At 49.2% G+C, this 12,718-nt stretch overlaps 1 protein-coding gene across 2 annotated transcripts; it reads right to left on the bottom strand.

Moving 5' to 3' along the window:
• Positions 1-1,556: 1,556 nt before the first annotated feature.
• PIM3 (Pim-3 proto-oncogene, serine/threonine kinase) lies at positions 1,557-12,259 on the bottom strand. Of its 2 annotated transcripts, none has more exons than XM_044981074.1 (6): positions 12,086-12,259; positions 5,663-5,772; positions 5,466-5,516; positions 4,727-5,093; positions 3,287-3,463; positions 1,557-3,169 (listed from the first exon to the last, which is right to left on the bottom strand). In XM_044981074.1, the coding sequence occupies exons 1-6, from the start codon at positions 12,186-12,188 to the stop codon at positions 2,985-2,987; spliced, it is 993 nt and encodes a 330-aa protein (XP_044837009.1). In that variant the 5' UTR covers positions 12,189-12,259; the 3' UTR covers positions 1,557-2,984. The 2 variants fall into 2 exon arrangements, with proteins under 2 accessions (XP_044837009.1, XP_044837015.1); XM_044981080.1 differs by lacking the exon at positions 12,086-12,259 and adding an exon at positions 6,225-7,062.
• Positions 12,260-12,718: the final 459 nt, after the last annotated feature.

Consider the following 12,718-nt stretch of genomic DNA (forward strand, 5'->3'; position numbering starts at 1 on the left):
ACACGTGGAAAATGTAGACAGTCCCCAATTCAGACATTCATTTGACACCTAATAGATTTACAGCTATGCTTTTAGGGTTGCTTTTTTGGTGTCCCTTTGAACCTTACTCATAATGGAAGGCCTCACTGACACCACTCTCAACAGCTGCTGGTATGTGTGAAGCTACTGGAGTGGAAATGTTAATTATCAGCTACTGGAATTTCTCTAGGGACTACTTGTGGCCGGACACGTGCTTCTCTAAAGAACTTCAATAGGCCTTTGGAACACCTCTCTCACAACTAAAAACCGTTGCAAAAGAGAAAACACTCAGGTTCTTGCCTTAATGTTCTTTCCATAGTATATGATTTGTAAAGTCTCTCCATTTCTCTGGATGTAAATTATCTAAATCATGTTATGTACTTTGTATACAAACTGCAAAGTCAGTTGCCTAGTGACTAGTTAACATGCAAGGTCTGAATTTTCATCTAACAATTTTTTAGGAGCATCTAAATTGAAAGGCAAATGTACACACATTAGATTACTGGAACAAGAGGCGCTATTGAAGGATACACCTGATTTGATACTCTCCTTACTTGGATGAAGAGAAAGAGCTACTTGAACTCCTCTGATAGCCATTTCCATCACAAAACTGCAAGGAAATGGAGGTGTCCTTCCCACTTTTGCTTTACCTCCTGCTAGTCAGTGGCATTTTGAGTCTAACCTTATCAACCTCAAGAGCTTGATTTTATGCCCACAGGGAACCTAAATATCAGTGGATGAGCTGGCAGAAGATAGGGCTCCCAGGAAGGGTAAATAAAGCAGGGGGGGAGGGGAGGGAGGAAGAGAAGAAAAAAAGTTTAAGTCCTGACTTTTACTATCATAGGTATTACATAGTAGTGCTTCAACATAGTAACCTAACATGGCTTTTATAATGGCGGAATCTTGTAGTCAAACTTTGCAAGCTTCAAAATGTGGGCATTTCTGCTTCTCTCCACCCCTAATTAACTGATTTGTCAATAAAACTGGAAGGCTGAATTTGATATTCATGTCTGTTTCCATGGCAATCACAACCCTAGGTTTGACTTCACTATAGGCCTACATAATGTGAAACTGGGCTGTCACATTTGATTCCAAACATAAAATTTGAAATAGTAAGGGAAATATTGTGAGTAGTTTGCTAGCTAACTTCTTGAATCAAAAGCATTCATGTTTCTCAAAAAAGTGTTTTAGTTGAAACTAACATCCTTTCTTGGACACCTCATTGTACAGATTGATGCACAGGAAATTTTCTCTCTCCCAAAATGGGGGCAAGTTTACTTTCCACTACATCCAATCGTGAAATAGTAACCCATAATTAAGTGGGAAAAGGCTTCTTTTTTATGGTTTAGGAGGATGTTAACAGCAATTGATGTACCAGCCTATTCAAAAATCCACAGGTAGTGGTGAATTCCTTTTGTGATTAAGTTCTATCTAGCAGCACCATTTTTGAAGAAAGTTCACATAGATGTAGTCAAAGTGGATGTGTTTAAACAAACAGGAATAGTTTGAAAAAGAAGACAGGTGAATACACAACACAGTACTGTTATATACAAAAAAAGTTTAATTGAAATACCTGTATAAAAAATATGATCTCCATACATTTCACACTGTTAAACAGAAGAAAAAAAATCCAAATCCAAGCTGCACAAGTGCAACCAGAACACAGAAACACAGCTATTAAAATAAATTAATGTTTATGACTCTGCCACCCTACCTTCCAGAGCCAATACGCAAAGACTGTACATTGTCAATAATTTAAAACCCTTCCAAATAGCATTACTTTACATTACTGGTAGAATACCAGACAAAGGCATACTAAACTTTAAAAAGTCATTCTATTTCCCTTAAATTAGACTTTGTACAACAATTTTCCATCTTCCAACAGAAACTGGTAAGGTCAGAAAAAAAATTGTTTTGTTTTTTAAACAAAAGTTAACAGGAATGCAGAAAAGAGTGTCATGGGCAAACCACTAGAATTCCCATGGGGAAGGGGGAAAGCAGTGTTGAATATAACTCTAACCAAATAAATTAAGCAAATAAATAGCCACAGCTGAAACTGTGGGAGGTCTTCTAAAACTTCAAACAAATAAATAAAAAAAACTGTATAATACACGGGAAAACCAAATTTACATAAACACATTATACAGGTATGGAAAAAAGTAAAGTCCTTGAATATTGCATTGATTGTGCATTTAACATGCCCATACATACTTTAAGACTCGCAGGTTGACAAAAGGAGAGGGGTGGAGGGAGGGTGAGATTGAGAAAGGGGCTTTGCATGCCCAGTGGTAGAGATGATAAAAGAAAACAAGAGTGAATGTTTCTGGGGGATTAAAAAAAAAAAAAAAAAAGCTGATATACCTGTTCATATTTGTATGCAGGCTATAGGAAATATTTTGGAGCAGCAGAGGTGGGTTTGGAGGTGGGACGGGGACTGGAAGGAGTGAAATGTCTGTGTTCAAGTATTCCATCACCAGTGGATGGGACTACTTCATTCAATCACCGAACATGTTCTCCAATGCATCATAGGAACTGCTTCCTCCAGCACTCAGTCTAAAGGGAGCAAAATCCTATAATGAACTGGATCTTCTTTGGACATACACAGCTCAAAAAAGAAAGTCCCACTGAAGCAGCTTTCAAAAAGGCACTCAAAAGCAAATAAAAATCTAGTCCAGGCTCTATGAGAGCAAAAAAGTTTACCATGTATTCAAGAGGTCACTGCTTTCTTAATAAGGTCAGTCTTTTGACTAAGTACTGGCCTGCAACTCCCAAACATTAGCGTTTCCAAAGGAAATTTCTCATTCCAAAGCAGAAACCAGCAAAAGGGGAAAATAAAATCAAGTCCCTCAGACAAAGATTCAACTACAGAATAATGAATGCATTTTTCTAGCCCCTCCTACGTATTGGCAGCAGCACTGTGGTCTTTCTGCTTGTAGCTCCCCTCCCATTGTGAGGTCCTTAGTGTTTCACAGACTCTCATTGCTTGAACTTGTGCTAGATACATCAGTATCAAGGGTCCGTAGCCTTATGTCACAGTCCTCAGACTTCACTACTTCAGATTTGTGCATCCATGCATGGTCAAAAATTTGTTCAAGTGTTGGTCTGTCTGAAGGCCTCAGTGAAAGGCACCATTTGATCAGCTGCTGACATTCTGAAACAGACGAGGTAAACAGACGACATTAGACTTAAAAGCAAAAAGAACCTCAAACAGAAAATCACTCATTATCATAAAATTAAGTGTTAGTAATATTTTTGTGTTTGAACTCACCAGGTGATATTCGTCTCCTGAAGTATAACCGTCCTCTCAAGATCTCTTCATCTTGTTCAAAAGGGATGTCTCCACAAACCATATCAAACAGAAGCACTCCCAAGGACCACACTGTTGCTGATCTCCCATGGTATCTGTGGTATCGGATCCATTCTGGAGGACTGTACACTCTTGTTCCTACAAAAGAAAAAATAGCACCCCCCAACATCAGCAAACCAAGTTTTAATCTCTCTCCTCCCTAACATTTTAGTTGGGCTGCACATTCATATCAAACCACACAAGAATAAAAAATTCTAAATATTCAAAAATCATAGTGGGCCAAATTCATCTCCAGTGAAAGTCCAGAGAAGCTGGCTACAATTACACCATGCATACATTTAGGCCATTAGCTTGTGCTGTTCTGTTGTGATGAATAACACAGCTTCCATCAGCTGACTATTGACGAAGGCATGGCTCCTTTCACTGACCATGTGGCGTCTACAGCATCACACCAAAAATAGACACAAAAGGACAAAGGGAATGGGGAGGGGGCAGAAGGAGGAGAACCGAGAAGAGAAACAGAAGGTGAAACTCAGGTCTACCTCATTACATACAGCTAATCGGCTTTATCCAATTCCAAGACAGTGTGAACAAAATATAGACTTGCTCACAAATTAATTTTTTCTGAATTATCAAAAAAATGCTACTCTGGCTCTCTGAAAAGGCCCTTAGAAACCGCCCTCCCTTGGCACTAGGCTGTTCCTTGGATACCAAACAAAAACTGGAATTTGTGATGCTGACGGTCACATGGCCAGGAGGTTCGGGTTTCACAACAAAACAGATGTTAAGTGCAGCAGCTGACGACAGAGAAGGGGAGGGGGAAGTCCCTCATCTATATCAGGCACACTCACAGCAAGGGGTGTAAGAAAAAAAAAATCAGCTCTTCCCTCCATGTGCAAGAAGCATTTCAGCTTTCCTATATTAAAAAACCCAAATTTAAGTCATTTAAGGGGCATATATATATTTTACCCGAGGATTTTAAATCTGCAATGCAGGCATCAGCTGGGTTGTGAGTAATTCATTAAACTAGAAATCAAAATATATGCATTGCACATAACATGGACGGGAACACCTGGCGCTGGTGAAGCCTCAATGTAAACAGATCGCCCTCTAGGAAAAATGCCTTTTCCAAGGCAGGGAAATATAAACTGCTGCGTCACTGCCTGGAATCGCTTTTTTCCTACACTACAGAACACCCCCCCCAACCGCCTCCAGTGCACAGGTTTAAATGACCGGCAGATCCATTACCAGCTACTGCAGCTGCAGAGCCACCTTGTTGTTGTTCTCAGGAGCTGAGTGTGACTAACAACCACGCAGGGAGAGCGCATCGGGTCAGCCCCGGCGCAGGGCTTTGCTGTCTCACCCGCATGGAGGCATTTTGGGGATGGGAGGGACACATACCATCGAAGTCGGTGTAGACAGTGTCCTTAAGGATGGCTCCGGAGCCGAAGTCGATCAGCTTGAGCTCGCCCGTCCTGAGATCCACCAGCAGGTTCTCGTCCTTGATGTCCCTGTGCACCACGCCGCAGGTGTAGCAGTGGCGCACCGCCTCCAGGACCTGCCGGAAGAAGCCCCGGGCCGTCTCCTCGTCCAGGGCCCCCTTCTCGGTGATGAAGTCGAAAAGATCCTTCACCAGCTCGGGCCGCTCCATGATGATGAGGAAGCCGTCGGGCCGCTCGTACCAGTCCAGCAGCTTGATGACCCCTCTAAAGCCGGAGCCCACCACCTTCTTCAGCAGCACGATCTCCAAGGGCACCATCGCGCCGTTCTGGGCAGCGCAGAGAGACAAGGGCGGCGGTCACTCACCGGGCAGCCCAGGCGGGGAAGCCAGCCAGCCTCCTCCCTTCCCCGCACGCAGACCCACCCCACGCGCTATGCACGGAGTCTCCCGCAGCAGCGCGGGGGCTGGGGAAGTCCAGCGCCGCTCCGCTGGGGGGCTCCGCGGCTGCCGCAGTCAGAGGGGGAGGGGCCGGGGGAAGAAACCCCGCCAAACCCCCCCCCCATGTAAACAACAACACAGGGGCGGGAGGGGGACCCAGCCCTCTCGCCGCCCAAACAATAGCCAGGCTGGATGACTGCCGGCCCCCAGCTTCCCTCGCACCCACCGCGCGGTTACACCCGCTCCCCAGCGAATACTTACCATGGTGCCCCACTCGGTGACCCGCTCCTTCACCACATGCTTCACGGCCACCTGGGGGAGAGAGAAGGCGCCGTCAGAGCGGGGTGGGGACAAGCCTTCCCCGCTCTGCGGCGGCGACCCTGCAGCCCCGCACACGCCGCCCCGAGCAGACAGCAAGACACAACGACGCAGACATGACTAGCGCCCCTTCTCCTTACCGGCAAGCCGTCTGCTATCCGGGTCCCCGCGTACACCGTGCCGAAGCCCCCGCTGCCCAGCACGGAGCCCACCTGGTAGACTTTATCGAAGGGCTCCTTCTCCGATTTCGCTAGAAACGGGAAGACAAATTAAAAAAAGAGGTTGGAGTCGCTCTATTATTAAGAAGGCAGGCCACGAGGCAGGCGAGAGGAAGCCCCGCCAGGGGAGCCGCATGGCTGTTCACACCGGCACATGCGGCTATTCAGCCTAAGCCTAGCGAGCAAGGGGAAACCAGGCGGTGTTTTTGCGCTGCACGCCAGCAGCGATCCGACAAGCCGCCACCCAGAGCCAAAATATCCAAACACGCCCCGCTGGAGGAGGGGGGGGGGACGGGGACGCGGACGCCGCGCACTCTCCCCTAACAACCCAGCTAACAGGGGAGCTGTGCCCATCCCTACGCGGCGACGCGCTAGCAGGGAATGTGACAGCCGAGAAATCCTCGGAGCTTGCAAACTCCCCATTACAAAGCGACGGGCACCGCACCGCGGCTGGGTCACAACCAGCGAGTCGCTCACTGCGTACCTGGCTGGAGGATTTTCACGGGCAAGTGATCCATGCTGGTGGGGTTGCAAATGTGAGCGAGGGAGCCAAACTTAGAGAGCAACATCTTCCAGAGGAGCCGGGGGAAGGGGGAGGAAAGAGATCCTGCAGCGAAACGTAGAGTGTGTCCTCCGGGCTAATTATTCAATTAACGAGCTGCTGGAGAGGAGCGGCGCGCTCTCCTTCCCGGCTCCGGGAGGGGAGCTACGAAGCGGCTGCCTGGCTCCCGCCCTGCTCTCCCCGGTCCACCAGCAGCAGTTGATGTTGTAGCAGAGGGTGGCAGACGCCTCCAAAAATAAACAGCCACAAAGAATCCAAGCTGAAGCGGCGTGGAGCCCTTCGACAAAAAGCAATCAATAACGGGGGCGATGCTCTGCTTCTCCTAGCGCAGCTGAACGCAACCCCAGATGCCAGCAGGGCTGCAGAGAAAGTGGGTAAAATCCGCCCCGGCTAGAAGGACGCTTGCTCGGGGCCGCTGGGTGACTGCGAATTCAATCCAGCGCCGCAGTGAAGCCGTCACCCCGGTGCAGCAGCAGCGCAGCCTCCTCGGTGCCTGCTCACTTCTGAGCTCAATTACAGCAGGAGCTGCCTCTTAACTCTCAATGTTTTGGTGCGGAGAAAAAGAGACAAAATATCCCTCCGCGGGGGAGTGGGAAACACCTCGCTGTGCCGGCCGGATTACTTCCCCTCCCGTCGAGCACACCGCGCTGGGATGTCTTCGTGCGGTCTCCGGCTCCGGCGGGGACTGCAGAGCCCCAGCCCGCAGTAAATACAAGGGACGGGGGGGCTGGAACTATTTATTTGTAGTAATAGACGCGCAGAGTTACACACTGTCTGAAATTTTCATCACACACAAGCTAAAAGAGGAGGGAGAGAGAGCGAGCAAGAGTCTCTAATTTGCATTAACTTTATCAGTCAGCCAATGAAGGGCCACCTTTTCAAAGAGGGGGGTATCGAGCGATGGCCAATCAGGAAGAGGGTGCGTTTGCATATGCTAAAATGGGGCCGGGCGCGCAGGGCGGGAATTCCTAGGCGCGCCTTTCCTCTCATTTCTCCTTTCTCTCGGCTGCGTTGGGGAAAGGTCATTCTGCGCCGAGCTGAGACACTGCGTCTGGCGCTGGGGTGGGAGGGAGATAAGGGGAAAGAGCAGCAGCAGCAGCTGCCGCCATGATCACCGTTGTGGGGACACCGGGAAGGGGAGGGCTGGATCCACGCTGCGCCTTTGATGAAGCCGCCCAAACATCGTTTAGAAACCGGCTTATTTATAGCGCAGCGTTCACCGGAATAACACATCCTACTCCCTTGCCTATTATAGCTTTGTTTGTGCCCGCCCTTTCTCTGCTGTGATTTCTTACTCCGCTCCCTCCCGGGCGGGCTGAGCTGTACCGCGCTTGGCGGTGGAGTTTGCTCCACAGAGCCTGGGTCCGAGCCCTTCAGCCTGCACCCCTGGGTCTTTGTATGGCCGCATCTGCCGTCTGAAAGCGCACGTGCGTTAGGGGGAGCTAATGGGATTCCCTGATACACGCTGGGAGACGTCAGTATGTTAAACCCGAGCCTGCCCTTGAGCGGCGAAGAGCCCCTTCGTAGTTAGGCGTCAGTTCAGAACTGCAAGAAGCGCTTGTGTTTCCTCCCCCCTGGCGAGCCCGTCCATTGGGTTCGCTGGGCTGGAAATCCGCACACACGCTGCAATGTCACACGCTGGCTCCCGTGCGTGTGTCTGAGGCATCTCTTGACGTCTGGCGCTGGCTGAGATTGAAAGGCAGCTCCTTTCCGATCAGAGTCCATAGAGGGCGCTGAGGCAACAAGAAATCAGCCGAGGGAAAGCCGCATGGCGTCCTCAGGCGAGGTGGGCGCTCAGAGCTGCTGCCAAGTCTCACTCAGCTGGGAGGCAAGTCTGGATTAATTTTAAGGCAGTTTTTAGAAACACCTCTCTCGTGAAGAAGGAATTTACAACTTGTTTCAATGAGAACTAACTTCAGTCAGTTTCTGCCACTGAAACTGGAAGGGCTTGAGCTGGCCCTGTGTACACCCTCAAGTTGGCTTAGGGCTTGTTCTGTCCTTATTGCATTTGGTAGAGTCAATTGGATAACAGTTTTAGGGACTACGTAAACTCAGCTTTCCAGTTACTGGTAATGGGGCTAGAGGTGCAGCAGCTCTAGTCTAAGGGCTTGTCTTCGTTGACATCACTGCAACAGTTAGCTGGAGTTAGTACAATTGAGTTACTGCACTTCAAAACAACACTGGAATTACACACACAGGGATTTGATTAGCAGCACAGAGTGATTGGATTACCAGAATGATTGGATTAGTTGATGAGCAGTTTTAACCCAAGCTGCTGCTTCCCCTCAGCATTACTAGGGCCTTGTCTATACTAAAAAGTTAGGTTGACCCAGCTCCATCACTCAGGGGTTTGAAAAATCCACACCCGAGCAACATAGGACCTAACCCCTGTTGTAGATAGCATTGGATGAAACAAATTCTTCTGTTGATCTAGTTACCCCTTTTTAGGGAGGTGGACTAACTACGCAGGCGGTGTAAGTAGTGTCACACTGAAGTGCTACAATGCAGTGCTATAGTTGTGCCACTGTAGCATTTCAAGTGTAGACAAGCCCTAGCTCAAGCATCGGCATCACTCAACTGTCAAACACCCCAGTTCCCCACCCTCGACAGAAAAATTCACACCCCTGAACAATGCAGTTAAGCCAACTTAACCCTACTGTAGACAGCACTAGGTCAATGGGAGAATTCTCCCGTTGATGTAACTACTGTGTCTTGCAGAGGTGCAGGGCTGTCCCTACCCATACACAAACTACGTTGCTGCATAGGGCACCAGGAAACTTGGGGCACCAAATTGCCCCAAATTTCCTGGTTCCCTATGCAGCTGCGTGTTGCATCCAGCTCCAGCAGCCAGCCCAATCCCCCGGACGGCTGAGCCGGCCCCTCGGGGGCTGTGCACAGCAGGGCCCAGGAAAGCTGCCTCTGCCCCTGCCCCATCCCTTCCCCTCAGCCCCTGCTCTGCCCTTCCCCTTCCCACCCCTTCCCACTTGTGTTCTGCCCCAGCCTTGCCCCCCACTCTACCTCTTCCCCCCAAACCCCATCCCCTGAGTTATGCGTCCCAGGGGACTGCAACAGGGGTCAGGGTTGGGCCCTCCCTGCACTCACTGGGCAGGCATCGGGAAGCGGAGTGACCCGGCCCCAGCTGCACCGCTGGTGAGTGCTGGGGGGCTGTTTCCTCCCCCTTCTCCAAGCCTGGGAGCCGGGGGAACAGAGCGGTGCAGGCTGGGGCCAGGTCGCTCCACTTCCCGCCACCCCGTGAGTGTGTGTGTGTGTTGGGGGGCGACTTCTGCTGCCTTCCTTCGCTGGCTGTTCCTGCCTCCCAAAGCCCTTGGACACAGTCCCCTTCCCCTCCCTGCAGTCCTGAGATGCGCCCCCCCCTCCCTCAGAGGCCCGGGGCCAGCCCTCCTGCAGGGGGGCTGCGTAGGGCACCCCAATCTCTAGGGACGGCCCTGGAGAGGGGGATTACCTATGCCGATGGGAGGGCTTCTCCAGTCGGCATAGGTAGTGTCTTCACTGAAGCTGCTTGTGGTTCATGAACCTGGGGAAGATAATAAGTGTCTGAATTCCTAATTTGAGTGCGAGGCCTGAATCAAAACAACTGGGGAGGGAGGAGAAGGCCCTCCCTTATGACTTTTAGTTTAGTGGATAGCTCAACTGGGATGTGGGAGTCCCCTGGTTCAAGTCCTCCCTACTACTACTGAAGAAGTACAGAGAAGAGAAACAAAAATAATTAGGAGTCTGGAAGAGCTTCCATATGAGGAGAGATTAAAAAGATGGGGACTGTTCATTTTAGAAAAGAGATGACTAAGGGGAGATATGTTAGAGGCACAGTTGCCAACTTTCACATGTTAAATAAGCACCCTGACTTTCACAATAAGCCAAAATCTAGCTAATCCCATTTCAAAAGAAGCCAGTCCCTAAGACACCCAAAACTCTATGTGACTAGATCCCTGTGGCGTGCAGTCTGGGACTGTGGTGGGCCCGCTGTAAACTCCTGACCCCCCCCTTGCCCCTGCTTAACCCTGCTCCCTGCTTTTCCCCACCTTGCCATTGCTTTCCAGGAGCTAATCACAAAAAAAAAAGAAGCAACAAGCTACAAGCCAAAAATTAGCCAACAAGCAACTCACAAGCCAATTAAGCCAAAAACAAGCCCAACTTCTGCATTTTTTTTTTTGCAGGTTTGGCATGTCTGGTTAGAGGTCTGTATAATCATGAATGGTATGGAGAAAGTGTATAAGGAACTGTTACTTATCCCTTCACATAACACAGGAACTGGGGGTCACCCAATGAAATTAATAGGCAGCAGGTTTAAAACAGACATAAAGAAGCACTTCTTCACACAATGCACAGTCAACCTGTGGAACTCATTGCCGGGGATGTTGTAAAGACCATAGGCACCAATTTTCCAAAGTGCCGGGGGGTGCTCAACCCCTGGCTTTGCCCCCAGCCCTACCCTCACCCCTTCACTCAAGGCCCCACACCTACCCCACCTCTTCCTACTCAGTTCCAGCCCTTCACCCGAGCGTGCTGCATCCTCTCTCCTCCCTCTCCTTCCCAGCATCCTGCACGCTGCTAAACAGCTGATCATGGTGGGTGGGAGGGAGAGGGAGGCGCTGATCTGTGGGGCCTGCCGGCCATCGGGAAGCATTGGAGAGATGGTGGGGAGTTAGTAGGGAGGAGGGGTGGCTCGGAGCCACAGCCCGGCCACAATAAGACCCAGGTGGGCAGCTGTGGGGAGCCGTGGTGGACCCTCCACCTGCCTGCAGTGTGGGGGGATGGGACTGAGAGCAGCCCCCGTCCATGTCCCCACCCTCCAGGGTCCTTGCCCGGCCGAGAGCATCTGGAGGGTCTGCGACGCTGCACGGGCTCCCCACAGCTGCCCGCACAGATCTCCCCGACCGGGCTCTGGCAGGGGGGTGCCTCGGAGCCTAAGCCTGGCTGGGTAAGTAGAGCCCTGCAAATCCATGGATATCTGCGGATATCTGCATCCGTGAATGCGGATATCTGCAGACAATTTTTGCGGAGCATGGTCTGATGAGAACACACATTTTTGTATTGCGCAGGGCTCTGTAAACCTTCCATAGCCTTCCGTTACGTAGCCTGAATACAAGGAATGGTGGCGAAAATGGGCTTCTAGTGTGTAAAGCTCCAGCTGAAGTTGATGACAGCTAGGCGTGTTCAGTACCTCTGAAAAACAGGACCCAGTTTCTCCAGAGATGTCTGGCTTGTGCTCTCACTTGCACGCCAACCAGTGGCTATGGGACTATGCAAGAGGCAATGCAGGCTGTACTTGTTTACAGGTGCTAGAGAGTGAGCTTCCCGCCAATATCCCTTAGAATCTTTATGACTTTGCAATTGTAATTTCTCCAGCACTTTACCTGCCCCTGCCCTTGCTGTCAACTCTGTGTGGTCCAGGCTGCTAGACCGTACATAACTCCTGTGTGTTTTTTAGAAAGGACAAGCAACTGCATAAAAACGAGTGCTTACACAGAAAATAGGAATGTAACAGGAAAAAAATACAGAAACACTCGTTATGCCTCTTTTTGCTTGAGCTCACTCCCAAAAAAAGGTTGTCTTTGAATTTCTACAATGTTGTTGCTATAGCTGACTAGTGCAGATTACTTTGTTCTTTATGGTTACCCCCACCCCATGTAATAATTTTCCCATGAAAAGGAAAATCCAATTTAGATTTTGTCTTCAAAGTAAATCTTCATCACAAATGCCATAATAGCTGTCAATTGGACTCCAACAGCAGTAGGGCTTCCAAAGTGTTCTGGGTTACAAACCTTTTTGGCAGTTACATAGTGTATTTAGATGAAGTGATGACGCAGTCATAACCGCTGATAATTCTTCCCGTTTCTTCCTTCTTTTGACAGTCATTGCTTCCATTTTATTTCGACTGAACTTCAGTCGTTTAATTGTTGTCTAGGTCCTTATCCTCATCGTGCACATGGCAAAATAAAATAAAACCCACCACCTTTCAGATGAAAAGGATATATGGAGCTGAGTATCATTAGCAGTAGACTGATGTCAGCAAGGCAGTGATGCCTCACAATCTCCCCATGTGACCTCAGATACACATTTAGCAAGAAAAGTGTCAATGAAATCTTGCAGAATCCTGCATGATAGAGCCTTTATGGTAGATGAACAACCTCTCAAACCTGCCATTTGAGATTTCTCAGAAAGGAAAAACATGATCTTACGGAAGAATAACACCTTCCACCTCTGTCTGTGAGACCTGGAAGGTCACCAACACTTTGTCAAGGTCAGCTGATAGCATTCACTGAAAGTCACTGTGAATACTTTTATAGGAATCTGGGAAGGAAGATGACATCAGAATTGCCACACTACAGTCTTCCCAATAATCTCTAAAAATGTTAAGTTTGAGAAAGCTCAGTGATTGACAAGGAAATAACTTT

Source organism: Mauremys mutica, chromosome 1, assembly GCF_020497125.1.
Source record: "Mauremys mutica isolate MM-2020 ecotype Southern chromosome 1, ASM2049712v1, whole genome shotgun sequence".
In the NCBI taxonomy this organism is placed as follows: domain Eukaryota; kingdom Metazoa; phylum Chordata; order Testudines; family Geoemydidae; genus Mauremys; species Mauremys mutica.

Bases quoted from the DNA above. Each gene is read 5' to 3' on its own strand.
- PIM3 (XM_044981074.1), bottom strand. From the start codon at position 12,188: ATGGAAGCAATGACTGTCAAAAGAAGGAAGAAACGGGAAGAATTATCA. The intron at 5,773-12,085 runs GTTTGTAACCCA...TCCCGTTTCTAG, and splicing joins ACTATGTAACTGCCAAAAAG to CGAAATCGGAGAAGGAGCCC. The intron at 3,170-3,286 runs GTGAGTTCAAAC...CGTCTGTTTCAG, and splicing joins CAGGAGACGAATATCACCTG to AATGTCAGCAGCTGATCAAA.